At 37.2% G+C, this 18,971-nt stretch overlaps 1 protein-coding gene across 1 annotated transcript; it reads right to left on the minus strand.

Moving 5' to 3' along the window:
• Positions 1-579: 579 nt before the first annotated feature.
• On the minus strand, positions 580-18,928 carry LOC112055853 (transcription initiation factor TFIID subunit 2). Its single transcript, XM_052881454.1, has 19 exons — positions 18,773-18,928; positions 18,636-18,689; positions 17,894-18,057; positions 17,029-17,245; positions 16,223-16,455; positions 15,050-15,227; positions 13,595-13,864; positions 12,610-12,750; positions 11,187-11,467; positions 9,971-10,210; positions 8,905-9,154; positions 8,006-8,168; positions 6,305-6,474; positions 5,413-5,626; positions 4,584-4,785; positions 3,313-3,574; positions 2,887-3,048; positions 1,729-1,857; positions 580-876 (listed from the first exon to the last, which is right to left on the minus strand). The coding sequence occupies exons 1-19, from the start codon at positions 18,815-18,817 to the stop codon at positions 640-642; spliced, it is 3,612 nt and encodes a 1,203-aa protein (XP_052737414.1). The 5' UTR covers positions 18,818-18,928; the 3' UTR covers positions 580-639.
• Between the last annotated feature and the right edge of the window lie 43 nt (positions 18,929-18,971).

An 18,971-nucleotide genomic window follows, 5' to 3' on the forward strand; every position in this document is an offset into this window, starting at 1 on the left:
GCAGGCCCAATGCGGATTGGCAGACTTTACACACGCATTACATTAGAAATTTTCTGGTGTGCAGGTTATTGTTCACGATGTTTTTCTTCACCCGACACAAGATATTTAATTTCTTAAAATGCTCACAACTGAAAAGTTGGACATGCCCCGGACCGGATTCGAACCCACACCCTCGGGTCTTAATTGACAGGCTGGTCACTCGCATTTAGGCGATAAGGTAGTTTTCCCATGAATACGCTCAGATTGGCGATTAATCTAGCTACCCAGATTAATGATCTAACGAGAAGAAATAATTAGAACAATAATTATTTACAATGGAATCAGTTCCTAGAACAGATTCCAGTGTTTATATTAGTCAATTTTTAATTAATCATTATTTACATAACAAAGAGTGTCGTCCCTCTGTAGGAAAAAAAATTAAAATTCGATAGTTTCTCAAAATTAGGAAGATATTTAAGCAGTTTACATAATTGAATAATTTTCAAAAATACACTGAGACCAAACCCTTCAGAAGCAACTGAGAAAAATGAAGCTTAAAACCCTTGTACGTTGAGTAGACTCGCAATTAAAAGTCTATAATGATATTATATTAAATATATTTAATAAAAATTTAAAGATTTCAATTCGATATTAAATACATTAAAAACTCATATTCGAGGGCATGGACGCTATATCTTCAGAGGGGCTTTGGCTCGAGCTAAAGGAGCTCAAAGTTTCCCGCGTCTCCTCTTTGATCTTCAAATGTTCTGTGCTGGAGGGAGGCCGGGGCGGAAGCGATTTGTCCTTGTCTTTGTGCTCTTTAGATTTGTCTTTGTTGCTGTGTTTGTGTTTGTGCTTGTGTTTGTGTTTCTTCTTGTCCTTCTTCTTCTTCTTTGCCTGAATGAAAAGACGTAATATTTTTGAAATTCAAATCTATACTAATATTATAAAGCTGAAGAGTTTGTTTGTTTGTTTGTTTGATTGAACGCGCTAATCTCAGGAGCTACTGGTCCGATTTGAAAAATTCTTTCAGGGTTAGATAGCCCATTTATCGAGGAAGGCTATAGGCTATATTTTATCCCGCTATTCCTACGGGAACGGGAACCACGAGGGTGAAACCGCGCGCCGTCTGCTAGTTTTGAAATAATGCTTAATGAACTTTTGCAAAGTAACGCTTCATTCTAATAAATATCGAAAATTACCAAGATAAAATAAACTAAGTAATTGAAAAGTGTGTTTCATGGAATTTCGTTTCCTTATTATAAGATCTTTGGGTTGAATTAAGATTTTATACTTCAAACCTTTTAGCTCAGACAAATTAAATGTTAACGTGTAGAGGAAAAGTACAAGGAAAATTACCTGATCTACAATTTCAAACAAAGCCATTTTATTGTAAAAATAACCGTTTGGGAAAAAAATCCAAAAAACCATGCTTTCGACTTATGACCTTGAATAATTTTTTTGCACGCACGGGATCAATGGGGACTTTTAGGATTTCATTAGAATCCCTTAAGCGCCTGTAAATTTTCAGCTTGTTGTGAATGAATACAACCCTTTTCTTAATGAGTACCCCTATTTTTTGGGCTAAATTGATCCGGATATTTATATTTCTTAGATAATAAATCGGCAAAACCACTTTCCAATCCAGTGATAGATTCGACTCCCTTCGTCCTTTTAAAAGTTCTTGGTACAAAAGCCTAATTGTAATTAATGAATTAGATTTTGATGTTTAAAACACAATGTTCTCACCTTAGGAGCTCCCAAGTCGTCTTTATCGTGTCTAAACATGCCGGGCTCGAAGCCGACCGGACCCAGAGACCCTGACATGCCGGGCAGGGGCACCGCGTTGTCTGACACGAACTCGCGTTTTGAGTAATCCTACAATAAATAAACATAATTATTCACCATCATCACCATTAACAGCCAATGAACGTCCCCTGCTAGACATAGGCCTCTTGCATGGACTTCCAAACAATAGGGTCTCAAGACGACATCATCCAGCAGCTCTCTGCAACCCGCATGATGTCCTTAGTCTACCTATTGAGGGTTGACCAATACTGCGCTTTCCGGTGCGGGGTCGCCATTCCAGCACCTTGGGACCCCAACGTCCATCGGCTCTTCGAACTATGTGCCCCACCCATTGCCATTTCAGCTTTGCGACTCATTGAGCTAATATGTCGTCGAATTTTGTTCTTCTGCGTATCTCCTCATATCTGATTCGATCACGCAGAGATACTGTGAGCATAGCTCGTTCCATCCAATTCCAATTTACCGTTAGCTCACTAATATGCAAAATATAACAAAGAAATGCCATATCGACAATGAAGATTGTTTTTTTTTTTCAGATAACTGTTCCTTTAACTGCAACGTTTCTGTATAATATAATTTTGTCTAATCTTAAACTGCATGAAAATTGCGTATCCCATGTAACAAACAAGACGAAAAGATAAAAATAAAAAGAAAGTTATTTTGTGTATCGCCAACTTAATTTTAATTCTCTTCTTTATAGAAAAACTGGCGGACGCCAGTGACTCGCGGAATTGGAGAATGGAATTCAGTTTTTCACAAATCCCGCGGGAACCATGGATCTTCTGGCATAAAAAGTAGTCTATGTGAAATCTAGAGTTAAATCTATTTCCATTCCAAATTTTAGCCAAATCGCTTCAGTAGTAGTGGCGTTAAAGAATAACAAACATCCAAACAAACATACATCCATAGAAACTTTCGCGTTTATAATATTAGTAGGACATATGTTTAAACTTTAGAATTACTTTGTATATAATTATTAAGCAACAACAACACTTCGAATAAAGTTTCTTTATAGACACGGTAGGACCACTACCACTAACATGCCTGGGCAAAAGGCATGGATGGTTGAAGAAAAAAAAATTGTTGAATAAAACTCACACTGCTATATACTCTGACAGGCAAATCAGGTACAGTAGTGACATCAACATTGTCCTCCTCCTTAATACTGGCTATCGGTATGGGCAGGTTGTCATCCCGGGGCACTTCGGGTTTGGGCAGCGGCTCCATAGGAGCTACGTCCATCTCATACTTCACGGATACCTGTAATAGATCAATAGGATTTTACTGATATGCAGTTACAGGACAATTGAATGATTTTTAAAAAAATATTGTTACGGGGAACCCTAATACTAGAAACATAGGGTTCATGATCGCTCGCCCTTTCGAGTTGATTTGATTGCTTATCTACTGTTATTGGTTTGATTGAGCGAACTCAGTTTTAAATTTCAGCCAAATACGTTCACTAGTTGCGGCAGTTAAAAGTATAAACATCCATAAAAACAATATTAGTAGGATTATACATACTTCATCTATCTCTTGTTTGATTACAGGTTTCGCTTCCAATTCCCTCTCGCGATCCCTCTTTTCTCTGTCCCTCTCCATCCGCTCTCTTTCCCTCTCCAGCCTCTCCCTCTCCTTGTTGTGCATCTGCTTCATCATCGCCTGTATCTCCGGCAGAGGCACGCAGATCGGCCGCTTTAGTCCGTACAGAGTATAGTACAAGTCTACGAGATCGCACCTCAGTCTTGCGTCATTTGACAATTGGCTATTTATTTGGTTCCATAGTCTAAAAGAGAACAAAACAGATATATTTATCGCGTTATGAACAAAATGCTATAACCGCTACTTTTTCGTATTTTACTGTTTCTTTAGCAAACCCCTTGACAGCATTGCAGGTCTAAACCAAGCTAACATTTTACTCCGCAACTATTTAGTCACGGGCACCAGTTCCAGGCTACCTCTTTAAATTGTAAATGGATAGAGCATACGTCCGGACGTCATGCGTGGGACGCGATAGTCACGCACAAAAGCAGCTAAGGATACGACCGGTCGTAACTCTGTAAACCAAGTGGTTTAAGGTAAATTGCTTTTCGGTCATTACTATGTTTATTTAAATGTATAGGGTACATTTTGTGAAAGAGATTTTTAAAAAGTCCTACAGGAATCACAGACATAGAATGAACACGAAAAGAATGAGATTATACTCGGTCTTGTAAGTAAAATCCTAACTGATAACTATTTGAATATTTGAAACCTTTACACTTTTAAGACTATAATTGTTTTCAACATTCTCTGCAAGTTTAAAAGAGCAAGATAAATGTCGATGAAATTTCGTGAGTTTGAATGGTAAATTGGATGATTTAAATTTCCATTAAGTCCTGTAAGTGGGGTTGCCAACAAAGGTTCCCTTTAAAGTTCACGCGGGAGGCAAATCGTACTACGCACTGCCCTGCGTCCTGATCTTATGATGGCGTGGCGAACGAACTTTTTCCATCGCCCACTTTAGATTTGGCCATCTACGTTCACATTCCATATTTATTTCATATTTAGAATGCTGTAAAACGCGCATGCGTGGATAGATTGTTTTGCCCATTCATTACACGATTATCAATTCACCATTCCACTCCGCATCACCTTTTTGATAAACCTTTTATTTTATATCCTTATACAATTATTATAATCAGTGCAGTTTATAAATAAATCAGTTTACAACATCGCCTCATTCCTTTATATCAATATAACAAATATGGCAATAATACATTTTGTTACACTGCATGTGCCTGTGAACATCTTACCTATGAACAACAGCCTCGGTGTCTAGTCTATGCCTCTGAGCACGTTCGAACGGTGGCATAGACACAAGTAGACGAGCCAACCCGTGCCGTACTCCCGGGTCAGGGTCATTCTCCACCGCAGTCAGTAAGGAGGACAAGTCTTCAGGTTTGCCGTCCACCCGCACAAAGTCTACTAAGCACTCAAAAGCCGCCAGTCTTACGTCTAGAACAAAGGTAGGATTCTTTTAATTTAATAATTAACTCTGAATAGATAAAATACTCTACAACGTGCATTGCAGATAAGTTGTTTGAAATTGTCTAGGACCTGTCTCGCTAGACGTTACTTTTCTGTCAAAGTATATGATCAACGATCTAATGCGAATATAAAAACTGTCACTATAGTATCGATGTTTCATAGTTGTAATCGTGTTCGTCGGTTAAAGTGATCCGTAAAAATACCTTTTAGTGTCGTTGAATGGTGTAAAAGACAGGCAAAACTTTTAGTTTAATAAAAGATATATACCAAATTTAAGCTCGTTTTTAGGTAGACAATTTTGTTCGTAAATTTGGGTGTCATACTGGTCCTTCTATAGAATGAGAGGGATTAGGCCAATAGGCGGATTAGCAGACTCCACACAGAGAGAATTAAGAAAATTTGTTGAGCTTTCCTCACGATGTTTTACTTCACCGTTTGAGACACGTGATATTTAATTTCTTAAACACACACACAACTGAAAATTTACAGGTGCATGCTCCAGACCGGATTCGGACCCACACTCTCCGAAATCGCAGGCAGAGATCATAACACGGCACGGATAATGATGGTGAATGATGATAATATGATAGTTACCAATATACTGTCCGTACTGCGCGTACGCTCTGAACACGGCGGGTATGCTGGGCAGGTGCCCGCACTGCTGCAGGCGGCGGATGGCGCGCAGGCAGCTCACCGTCACCGTGTTCTTGTAGCAAGGGAGCACCTTCTCCAGGTTGAGCACGCGAGTGATCTCCTCGAGTACCAGCTTTGTATCCGCTGACAAGGAGTCCGCTGTTATTGGTGCACCCTGAATAATGGACATGCATTACTGTTGTAGGCACATGACGATAATCTGGTAAAAGCTGGAAAGGAAATACCACAGCACTTCGATCATTTCACAAGATTATTGCAATGTCGAGTGTACTGTCTAAACAGTAAGGTTGACAATTAACGTTCAGTCAGATAGTCATTTCAGTCAAGTCTTACAGCTTCGACTAAAAATTAAAAAAAAATCCCTTGGCTGTCAGATCAAGAGTCATATACAGAAGATATAGGTGATTGAGACGCTTACTGTAAGGCAGTTCTTCATACTGAACCCTGACTACTATACTGGGCAACGAATTCCTGAAAGATTTACTAAAGCTCCCGTACTAAGTCATAACTACTAAATACGAAAGGTATTAAGTTAACCCCGTTTTATTCCAAAAATCGAATATGAATGGGTTTTCGACTTTTTAAGTCCCTAGGAAGCGTTTGCGTGTGAGTGTGTGCGTGCGTACTAACGCAATGCGCACAATTAAACTAGACTGTAGGTAGTTTGAAAAAGTTAACCATTCTGATTTATACAATATTTTCTAATTTTAACATATATGTATACTTTTTGTTTTAATTTACAAAAAGATAAGTTGGTAGTTGTAATAGTCTAGTGGCAGTTTACTATCCTATTGTATACTCCTAAAATATTTAATTATTACATTATACTCACCGGCTGTAAAACTGATATAACAGGCGTGATTGTGGCAGCCAGTGCATCCACTAGAGCAGCTTTATAGTAGTTGTCTGAGAAATGGTTCTTTGAGTTGTCGTTATACTTGAAGAGGTCTAGGAGGAACCTGACAACTTCCGGTGGACAGATGCCGTGAATATTCCTTAAACCTAAACAAAAAATACTAATCTTTTAGCGTTCCATAGATAGGTACTAGGTCTATTGTGTAACAGAGGGGAAAACTCCAAGAACAACCCGGGACTTTAGACCCGGGTGTTGGGTTAAGTGTGTAAAGCTTTGGATATCGTCCAAAACACCTGTGTCTGAAGAATAAAATCTTCGCGGAGTGTTGCCAGTGATGCCTTACGGATCTGAGACTCGGTCGCTAAGTATTAAAACAGTGTTGTTGAAAGAAAATTGAAAGAAAGTTTAGTGTATAAAGCTTTGGATATCTATTCAAATACAATTCCAGGAAGACCAAGGTCTTTAAGCAGGTTATAGAGAGATTTTGCTATCATATTTTCTTTAAGCTATGTAATCAGTTCTAGTTAATGCATAACTGACACTTTGGTCCAGTGTATGAGGCTATGGATATTGTCCTGAGACCAAGTATTTTAAGACAGTTTCAGTAACAGTCACCTTATGCCCGTCATCCCACATTTGAGTAGAATGGCAAGTCTAAAAAGCTCCAAATCTCTTTATCCTTTTTATCTTTTGGAATTTGCTGGTTATTATGATGAATTACTTGATAGTAATGATTTTGTGTTAATGTCTTTTATTTCATAATGTATTTCTATTCAAAGTATATTTCACAATATTTTGTTAATTTATATTACTCAACCATACTCCCACAATATAATATGTATTGATTTGTGTTGTGCAATAGATAATACCTGCGTGTTATTCCATGGAATTCGGTTATTATTAGATAATTAATTGATGTCTACATTCTTTTAGAGTTGATTGTTGTTGATTGACATGAAAAAAAATCAATTCAAACCAATAGTTCGAGATTAGCAGTTCATATTATAATCTTGTTAATATATATAAATTTCGTGTCACGTTGTTTGTCCACGACTCCTAAACTACTTAACCGATTTTAATTAAATTTCCACACTGTGTGCAGTTTGATCTGACCTGAAAAATAGGATAACTTACATATCCAGGGTAGGGTAGGGGAAGGATAGCGTTAGGGTAGAAGTAAAGTAAACCTAAATTTTGACCCCTTTAACATAAGCCCCTATTTTTAATAAAGAAATTAAATATCACGTGTTTCAAACGGTGAAGGAAAAAAATCGTGAGGAAACCTGCATACCAGAGAATTTCCTTAATTCTCTATGTGTGTCAAGTCCGCATTGGGCCAGCGTGGTGGACTATTGTCTAACCCCTCTCATTCTGAGAGGAGACTCTTAACAGTGAGCCGATCATGGGTTGATAATAATGAAATGAAGTCAAAACAACGTTTGCCGGGTCACCTAGTATTACTATATATCTATACTAATATTATAAAGCTGAAGAGTTTGTTCGTTTGAACGCGCTAATCTCAGGCACTTCTGGTCCGATTTAAAAAAATTCTTTCAGTGTTAGATAGCCCATTTATCGAGGAAGGCTATAGGCTATATATTATCCCCGTATTCCTACGGGAACGGGAACCACGCGGGTGAAACCGCGCGGCGTCAGCTAGTTGTCATATAAACTCACCAGCCATGGCCACAGGAATAGTCTTCTGCAGGAAGTAATGCTGCAGATTGTCGAAGTTGTTCTGTTTGATGATGTGCGGCGCGGCGAAGGAGCCGAACATTTTGCGGAATATCGTCAACATGGCGGGCGGACCCGCCCATGAGCTTATCATGGCGTTTGCCACCTGCCGACGGAAAACTTTGAAGACCAAATACATAGTAGTAAGTAAATAGAGAGCCATGATAGCCCAGTGGATTCCTCTGCCTCCGATTCCAGAGGGTGTTGGTTCGAATCCGGTCCGGGGCATGCACCTCCCAACTTTTCAGTTGTGTGCATTTTAAGAAATTAAATATCACGTGTCTCAAACGGTGAAGGAACACATCGTGAGGAAACATACGTGCATACCAGAGAAATTTCTTAATTCTCTGCGTGTGTGAAGTGTGTGGGTATGACCACAATATTTAATTAGAGTATCATAAAATTAATTAATGCATTTCGTTCCAATTTCAATTTTTTATCAATAAATCACGGCCTTACATACATTCTCGTACCCTAAATCGAAAAAAACTTTAAACTTTAGCCCCTAGAGGCTAAAATTCTTGTTTAGCCCCGCTGTAGAGCTTAAATATGATATGACAGTGTTATTTATAATATGATAGTATTAATAATATGACAGTGTTTTTGAGCAAGAGTAGCGAAAAATATATTATGGCTTAACTGTCCATTCAAACATTGGAGCAATAAATGCCCTGCGATATGTGGCATAACTTAGAAAAGGGCCCTAACACAGCATTTTGCCACATATTTTTTTTTATTTGGGTCGATAAGATTACATTAAAAAAAATCAATTACTTACATAGAAACTAAATCGCCAACCTATACCGTTAACCAAAGAATATTTCTAATATAGGAAAGAATACCTTCGTCAAACAATGAGCGGCTCTGCATCTGATCTTATAATACGTCTGCTCGTTCTCTATGGTGTCAGTCAAGGCCTTCCTCGTAGCGGGCTCGGGGTAGTTGTGCAGCGCGTCTATGGCCTCGCTCTGCGCGGTGACGTCACGCTCGTGACGTAGCTGGTACTGCCACTGGTAGTCCGGCTGGGATATCACGGTGCTCCTTAGTAAGGACATCTCTGGGTCTAGGCGTATCCAGAGCACTGGGGAGTCACTGGAAAAGGATATTTATTATTCAGCAGTCGAAGTCAAAATTAATTTATTTAAAGTAGTTACAAGCATTTAAGTCAATTTGTTATGAATAGTAAAGTCGAAAATTTGAAATGAAATCACGAGACATAATAACGAATTTTATAAAAACAGCTAGAAACATTCCTTACTTTTAAAACCTACTTTTAGGCCCTGGATAATAATTTTGGTTATGGCTACCCTTTTCTTTATTTTTTATCAGATATTAGTAATCAAGAACGTTGGGTCGCTCTCTGAAATACAGCAATAAGTATTCATCAACTTTCAAAGAATTAAATAAAAGAATCAAAAAATAAAACACATTCATAACTTTAAAAATACGACCATATAGTAAAAATTGACGAAATACGGAGAGAAGGTTATCAATTCGAGAAGTAAGTATATTTTTTACGCGTAACTTTTTACTGAATAGTCCAATATTGATGAATGATTGATTGTATACCCATTAATTCAGGCAAGTCTCTTTTAAAGTGATGGGTAAGTAGAAAATATTACAATGTTATTTTTCGCTTTTTAGCTTCGTTGTTTTAAATATACTAAGTAATTAAAGTCCTTTTCATGAAAGAAGTCCCCCCAGACGCGGCGTTAATGTCCTAATGGCGCTCCACTTGGTAACGTCGGTCTTACTGTCATTTGTGTAAGTTAATTTAAATTCAGGTTTTAGCCGCGAGACTTCTTTCATGAAAAGGACTCTACATTGTTTCTTTCGTTTTGTTATTTGCGTAAAGTAGGCTCGGCCATTCTTATTTGATGTAAATTAAATAAACAAATAAATACTCACTCCATAGCAGATAGGTCCATATCCACTTCCTCCCCAGTACACAAAGGAATCTTCTTCTTCTTATTCCTTCTGCTCTTGCTGTGGCACGTGATGTCAGCCTTCACCACTGTGTTCTCAATTTGCAGCGTGTGTTTGAATGTGCCGTCTAACTCCTGAAGTTGCACCAATAGAGGGCCCACATACTTCCTGATGCCGCGCTCGTGGACAGAGTCTTGACGGATCTCCAATTCTATTGTATTTCTGCATAGAATTTATTACTGACGTTTAGAACTCAAAAACAATTGTTATGAGCAAATTAAAATTACCATAATGGGCAAATGAACAAAAAACCCTAAAATATCATATCATACTCTGCGAGTATTCATAGTTACTATAGATATTTTCGTAATTTTTGATTCTAAGGTTTTTATTACCATAATTGAAAAATCCTCGGTATGCCACTGGTTGTACAAAAACAAAATAACATAAAATTTTGAAATCCCTGAATGTCATGAAATTAATAATTACACTCTCGATCAAGTCATCAATATTATCTTTCAGTGTGCTTTAATTTGAGACCACGCTCGATTATATTTGCAGGCATTCGGTTATTCTTCCCCACTTTCACCCCCACAAGTTTTAAACGGCTCAACCGATTTTCATCAAACATGTCTAAGAACACTCCTTTAATACAAAAAAAAGTGAATTGAAATCGCTTTATCCGTTCGGGAGCTGTGATGCCACAGACAGACTGACAGACAGACAGACATACAAACAGACACGTCAAACACCTCTCTTTGCGTCGGGGTTTAAAAATATTAACTATCTATTAGAAATAAGCAAGGTTTGTTTAGCAAAAATCTATTTCTTTTAAAATAGAACACTAGCACAGTATGCAGGGTATTGAAAAACTAACAAAAATAAATTAATGTGAATAGTTAAAAATTAAAAAAAAAAATCAATATCACGCCGCAAGTATCGGAAGAATGTGTGTATTTTTTAAATCGTTAATTTTAATCGTTTTAAACAAATATTCATGTTTGAACTTTGAGGAAATATTTATATAATATTTTTTTCTGAGAATTCTTTTCAGTGTCGAATATGGTAACAGTATAGTTTTTTTTGCTCATCTCGAAAAAAATGCCTAATACATCTTAAGGAGTTTTAAAATTTATATTAAATAAATTGTATTGTATTTATTTATTACCTAGTAATTAAATGAAATTAATTTACGTACCTTTTCCTATTAAATACAGAAGTCAGTTGAAACTTGGCGTGTCCCCCAGTCCGTACCCACTGATCGACAAAGACGGCCATGTCTTTCCCGGTGACAGTAAATATTGCTTTCACGAACAAGTTGGTGGACAGCAACAGCTGGCCCCAGAATCCACTGCCAATCTTAGTGTTTGCTGCATTGGTGGCCAAAGAGAGCTGTTTGTTGAACACTTGCAAGAGCAGCTCTTGGCCTATCCTCTGTTCTAACATTCGAAGCACTAGGTGAGATTTCTTTCGCATCACCTGGTCAAAAAAGATATAGTTTTAATAATTTCAAATCATTAAGGAAAATATCTGAATTTTAAATTAAATATCACGTGTCTCAAATGGTAAAGGAAAAACATAGTGAGGAAACCTGCATACCTGAGAATTTTCTTAATTCTCTACATGTGTGAAGTCTGCCAATCCGCTTTGGGCTAGCGTGGTGAACTAAGGCCTAACCCCTCTCATTCTGAGAGGAGACTCAACAGTGAGCCGAAAATGGGTTGCTAATGATGAAGGGAAATATCAGGACTGTCAAAGTGTTATCAAAATGCAAGTGCAGGACAAGGCTACGATTAGGATCCGCCGTATTCGTCCCTGTGGAGGTAAATATCGTTTTCACCAAAAAATGGTGAACAACAGAAACCACTGCCAATCTTGGTGTTCGCATTGGTGGCCAAAGAGAGCTGTTTGTTGAACACTTGCAAGAGCAGCTCTTGGCCTATCCTCTGTTCTATGCAGAAGAAGGCAAAGATTGTGACCACCCATATCCTTTAGGTGGAGACACATATTATTTTCACGAACAAATTAATAGACCACAGCAGAGTTGGACAAAGAAACCACTCTTACCTAAAATTAATCAATATAATCTAAATTCTTATCCATACCAAAAACAATCATATTGTTCGTCGCGTTCGTTGTCAAAGAGAGCGAGCGAACAAGAGAGAGAGAGAGTTACGGAGATATTTTTTGAATTATGTGATTAAATATGATTATATTTAATAATCAGTTCATTTTGGTAAGTCATTTCTCCCAAATATCTTCCAAGTGTAAAGGAAAGATAAAAATCAAGATCTAAAGGTTGAGCGCTCAGGTTTATAAAGCCTTCTATGACGACTCCGGGAAAGTTCTAGTTAGTTTATTTATGTCGCCAAACATTGTCTGATATGGTTGCAGATATATTTGCAGGCACCTAAGGCTTATTACCTACACCTCAGATTTCTGGCCGTAGGGCAGTATTTTGTAACCTAGAAAGTATTAAATACTGCCCTGTGTACTAATTGTAGAAAGTATTTCATTTGCTCGCTCTGTCAAAATAAATAGATTTTTCGGCCAAAAGTGAGTCTTAAATAAAAATGGACAAATTTGAAGAAAAGTACCTATTAAAATTCAATCAATCTTACCTCAACATACCTCGGCGACATAGTATGAACATTCCGAACAGGGAAATAATAAACATCTTTGGACTCCACTCGAGCTCCGCTGGCTGGAGGCTGCCACGGATCTAGTACCATCCCACCATACTGTTCCTCATAAGCCACTACCTACAAATATTTATCTGGTTAACTAAGTATATATGTTTAAAGCAACCCAAAAAAAACAGCTCACTCAATCAGAACGTCAGAGAAACATAAGAAAGAGGCATAAGCCAAGAATATAAGAGGATTACAAAGTTACAAAATAAATTTGTTGTATATCAGTTCTCAAGTTAATTTTTTAAAAGGCATAACCAAAAAAAATCCTGAATACCCAAAAAAAAAAAGATTTTCAGACTGTAAGCTGAAATAATAAAAATTGTCTTTAAAATCATCATCATCATCATCATCATCATCATATCAGCCGATGGACGTTCACTGCAGGACATAGGCCTTTTGTAGGGACTTCCAAACATCACGATACTGAGCCACCTGCATCCAGCGAATCCCTTCGACTCGCTTGATGTCGTCAATCCACCTGGTGGGGGGTCGACCAACACTGCACTTAATAGTGCGGGGTCGCCATACCAGCACTTTGGGACCCCAACGTCCATCGGCTCTTCGAACTATGTGCACCGCCCATTGCCACGTAAGCTTCGTAACTCGTTGAGCTATGTCAGTGACTTAGGTTCTTCTGCGGATCTGCTCTTTTTGATTCGATCACGCAGAGATACTCCTAACATAGCTCGTTCCATCGATCGCTGTGTGACTCTGAGCCTTCTTACGAGGCCCATAGTTAGCGAACAAGTCTTTAAAATATTAAGTCTTTTTTCTTTTTCCCCATCACTGAAAGTGGAAATATCATAGAACTATTTATTCTTCTTATCATCTAATCTGTCGAATCTAATAGGTCTCCGCGACGCTTGAGTAAATTAACTCTGCTACCATGCTTTTAAAATAGAATACTACTCACTTCTTGCAACTCCTGGTGTACCAAATACCTGTACTCATTATTACCGAAACATTTCTTAGAATACAGTCCACATAAATACTCAGGTATTCCTTTGGCCAACCACAAGTCTGACCAATTCTGCATAGTTATGAAACAGCCAAAGAATTGCTCGGCCACTGCTTGGGCCATTGCTTTTCTGCTTATGTATGTTTGGTCAATTATAGCTATTGAATGTAGTAAATGAGTGCTTAGTATCGACATCGTGGTGTACGCAGTTGAGTCGTCTTCAGTCTAAAAGGAAAATCCTATTAAGTACACAAGAGATGATAATTAAAAAAAATATTTCTGCTTTGCTGTCGCTCTGTCAGTTTTACACCATAATATGTCTTACTTACAAACTTACATTAATTTGAATGAAAACGTTGTCATAAATATAAGGAGTTGTATTGATAATACTCAGAAAAAAACGTTAATACAAAGAAAAATGTAAAAACAGTTGGGAGTTTTGTTCTAGAGCTCTCCTTGGAATGGACTACTGATATTATAACTACTGCCAAGCAGTGTTTTAATTATTTTACATAAATAATTACTTTTTAAAAACAATCTTCTAAAGTATTTTAAATTTGCGTTATTAAGAAAAATAATCATATTATAATTAAACTAACCGTGTTTACTTTTCAGCTACTATTAAAAATTGCATTTCAAGATTTGATCTTAACAAACAAGTATTGCGTGTCTAAGCGATGCCTTATTAGTGCAGTGTTACGTTGCAATTTCACATCGTCGATACTGCATTGATTTCCATATATTTTACACTAGCGGACACCCGCAACTTCATCCGCGTGGATATCAATGAAAACTTTCGAGCCATATTTCACTACTTCAGACAAGAAATCGAAAAAAAATATTTTTAGCTTCAGTATCTATACTAATATTATAAAGCTGAAGTGTTTGTTTGTTTGTTTGTTTGCTTGTTTGTTTGATTGAACGTGTTAATCTCAGGAACTACTGGTCCGATTTGAAAAATTCTTTCAGTGTTAGATAGCCCATTTATCGAGGAAGGCTATAGGCTATATATTATTCCCGTATTTCTACGGGAACGGAAACCACGCGGGTGAAACCGCGCGACGTCAGCTAGTCGATTATATAATGTAACAACAAACAAAAATTTTCAAAATATCTTTAATGTACAGAATGTACAAAATGTACAGAATTCGTATTATTAGTATAGATTCTAGATGGCGCTGGCGTCCTTTATGCCACGGTAACGTTTGGTGTTACAAATGGTATAAGTAAAATCTCAAATTCAGAAGTATTGTATAGAGTTTGACCAGTTTTATTATATGTATAGATGTCATGCCAAACTAAACGGACAACAGATAACTCATTGATTTTAAATGAATACGTTACAACGACGCAATGCACCAATAAGGCATTGCCTTCAAGTAAAAGCCTTTAATAATGTTTAGAACTCACTTCATCCACAAACACTTGTTTGTAACAAGGATAAGGGTATCTAGTGGACAGTGTCTCCTCATAGAACTCAAACGCCTCGTGTAGATATCGCACTGTGTTCTTCAGTATTTGCATGAGATTCGGCAAACAGTAATGTGTCACCTCGTTCATGTGTGGATCCACATATGTTTCAAATGGTCTGAAAAATATTTTGTTTAATTGTTATTACCATTACATCAAGAAAAAGTCAAATCGCTGGATGCATGAAGAGCCTATATGCGCCGGCTATACTTAGCAGTGGATGTCGAATAGCTGAAGTGAAAATGAAATTTCATTTGAATGACCACGTGACGGGTAGCAGCTACAGTAATTGTACCATCATTTTGTGGTAGAGGAAACACCTCGTGCAGGTCCCAGGACAAATTAACGCCTGTTTTTTATTTTTTACAAGCTAGCCCTTGACTACAATCTCACCTGATGGAAAGTGATGATGCAATCTAAGATGGAAGCGGGCTAACTTGTCGGGAGGAGGATGAAAACTCACACTCCTTTCGGTTTCTACACAACATCGTTGTGACCTTGGATGTAGGTTTAAGGGAATTTTTAAAATGCATTAACACTCACCTCCCCTGCCCGACATGTCCTGCATGCCCACACTAAATAATAATTTATAATCAATAAAACATTATTAATAATTACAATACAATACCTTATTACTTTTATTTTTTTTTTAATTTTTAAACAAAATCACCAATGCGACTAGCTGCGTGACGGTGTTCACACTGTCTAACAAAGAACTACCCAAGCCATTTATACCACTACTGTTGCAAAAACTTTATAGAAATACCTCCATTTTTAACCGAGTTCCAAAAAGGAGGAGGTTCTACGTTCGGCTGTATGTATGTTTTTTTTTTATGTATGTCCAGCGATAATTCCATCATTTATTGACCTATTTTGAAAATTCTTTTTTTGTGTTGAAGGGTTTGATTCCATTTTATATAAAAATACAAATAATGAATGTTAATACCTCCCATATTTAAGGAACTTGTAACACAAGCTGCTCTAATGCAGGTTGGCAGGCTTCCTATAAACAACACACAACTCATGCCTGTAATGGTGTTCCTAATGATTATATTTTATTCTTAAAATGGAATCTATTTATCAAAATTAACTCAGTAAGTCATATAATATTACCCAATAGCCACAGCAATATTCGGCGCACACGCAGGTGTATTAACAACGTAATGGAAAGTCTTCCGTCTGTGGTCTGGCGTGTACACTACGTCCAACATTTCCCCACAAGACACAGCGGTGAGGGCCTCATCCACTGTGAACTCCAGCTTCCAAGTACAAGGCTCAGCAAAACTGTCCACGCATGGAAACCACAGACGAGCTGAGTGACCATATGTGAACATGTGAGCTGACTTCTAAAATATAAATAGTATTTCTTTTAGTAACAGTTAATGGAACAAGGAGTGCCTATGAGCTCTGTCTTCTACTACTTATTACTTTAAATAATCCTTTAAGTTTAAATTAAAGAAACACAACAGTAATCTATCTATATATAAAATGAATTGCTGTTCGTTAGTCTCACTTGAGAATGGCTGAACAGATTTATCTTATCTTGGTCTTGAAATGTTTGTGGTGGTATAGGGAAGGTTTAAAAGGTGAGAAAAATTAGAATCAATAGGGTAGGGTAGGGTAGGGTAGGGTAGGGTAGGCTAGGGGTAGGGTAGTGGTAGGGTAGAGGTAGCGTAGGGGTAGCGTAGGGTAGAGATAGGGTTAGGGATAGGGAAGAATTGCACGAGTCAAAGCGAAGCTTGACTGGGTCCGCTAGTTCAAAATAAAAATGGTTAACAAAGGTATAAATGCAATGTATTCAAATGCCATCTCAATATTTAAATTTTTCCTGTATAAGATGTCTATATGCTCATACATAGCCATAAGGTGTACTGCTTATGACACATAATAATAATCAAGAGTATCAAGTATCAACTTACCTCAGTCAAAGTCCCCTCTCCCTCAGGCACTACAAAATGCATGCCTCCTTGAGGTGACTCTAACGAGAACTCAATTCCTATCCTGAGACCTCTCCCCTCCCCCACCAGATGGGCAGCATCATCTGGCACTTGTATGTGAAGTTCCCCAGAGTTATGGTCAGGGTCAATTTTCTGTGCAGCAGACAGATGGTACTGAGAGAACACCTCAAGGGATCTCCTGTAAGATAATTTAATGAGTAGGAGTATTGCTATTTATTATAGTGTTGCAAAATTTCTTCTGTTCAATATCAAACAACATACATTTGGCATAAAAGTGAAAGTATTTGTATTTGAGGATTTAAACTATTGTGAGTGTTATTCATAATAATTAATTATAAAACGAGGCTAAAACTCACATGACTAAAAAAACAAAGTCAGCTAGAACCAGCTCATGACTAGGGGCCTAATATGGGTTCGAAACAGTGAGTTTTAGGTGTGTTTCATAAGAAATTAGTATTTATATTACTTAAGAAACTAATATTTATATACATACTAGTGGACGCTCGAGACTTTCTTTTTAGTCTTTCAACTACCTCTACCCTACCCCTACCCTACCCGTACTCTACGTTAAAATTTTTCCTGAATTTTCTTTGCTTTAAACCTCACGGAGCCCGAGACCTTTCCGACGAATGCAAAACCGTGGAAATCGGTTCGTGCGTTTTGGAGTTATAGCGTCAGGAAGGAAAACTCGACTTATTTTTATTATATACATATTTACAAATTAACTATTACTATTTTTTGATAATGTACTTTACAGATGGATAAATATTTATGATTTGGTTAATTGAGATTAAGCCAGGGAATAAAACATATACTAAATACTCACGTGTTGGGATCACTTTGGCATATATCCAAGAACGGGTCAAAATATTGAAAGTTAGCTTCATACTGGTCATTTAGACAGACACGATAAATGCGACACTGTTTGGCATTAAGCCTGATGTACCGCAAGTTGTCTGTCAGTGGCACTATAGTCAACTCCACAAAGCCCTAGAAACAAACAAACAAACAAATTTAAAATTCTAGCAAAATAGCAATAATTCCTTTTTAATCTATACTAATATTATAAAGAGACTACTGACTGTGACTGCCACTAGAATGCTACATTATTTGTGATTGTTATAGGCATATATATTCTCAAATGAACTAGAACTACCCGGGTGAAACAATGAGGCGTTGGCTAGTCATTTATAAATCAAACACTAAATTGCTTGACGGTTCATGGCTTTGTACACTTGAACATTTATTTGTTCAGATAATTGATTCTTGCTTCTCGCTGGTAAGTTAAATTACAAAAATTCAATAACACTGTGTTGGCTAAGTGGTAAACCTATGTGGTGAGTCTAGGTTCAAATCATACATCGAGTACTGAATTCTCTTTCAAAAAGCCCACATACCCACTTTCACACATAAGTGTGACCTGACCCTGCAGAAGACCTTTAAAATTAGGCTGCTTGTTAACATGAGTTTTAAGTCAAAGAGATACAATCTTTATCAACACTGAAAATTAGTAGTAGGTAAAACTTCAAATAAAATATATTTGTGATTCATAGAGAAATCTTACTTACAATAACACTTCTTCTCTCAAAACTAATGCCCGTTAAACTGAGAATCTGATGAGCTGTAAAGAAAATTAATAAAAACATGAATTTGATTATTTAGCAAAACAAATTGCTAACATCATATTTGTTTGCTATGATACTTATAATTTGAATGGGCGACAATTGTCGCCTGTGCGCTCCTTTTTCATTGTATTATTAATAACACACTCATTAATTAAATAATCTATAACATGATTTAAAAAATCTAAATTTCAATTTTCAGTAGATCAGCATTTAGCAACAAAACAAAACCACAGATAAAATTACGGAATGGAAACGAAATATTTTGACGTTTTATACTTT

Source organism: Bicyclus anynana, chromosome 5 (assembly GCF_947172395.1).
Source record: "Bicyclus anynana chromosome 5, ilBicAnyn1.1, whole genome shotgun sequence".
NCBI classification, from domain to species: Eukaryota; Metazoa; Arthropoda; class Insecta; order Lepidoptera; family Nymphalidae; genus Bicyclus; species Bicyclus anynana.

Excerpts from the sequence above, each read along its gene's own strand:
- LOC112055853 (XM_052881454.1), bottom strand. The coding sequence starts at position 18,817 with ATGAAAAAGGAGCGCACAGGCGACAATTGTCGCCCATTCAAATTA. Across the intron at positions 18,058-18,635 it reads TTGAGAGAAGAAGTGTTATT|GGCTTTGTGGAGTTGACTAT; the intron begins GTAAGTAAGATT and ends GTTTGTTTCTAG. Across the intron at positions 1,858-2,886 it reads CTGTCAGAGTATATAGCAGT|GATTACTCAAAACGCGAGTT; the intron begins GTGAGTTTTATT and ends TATTTATTGTAG.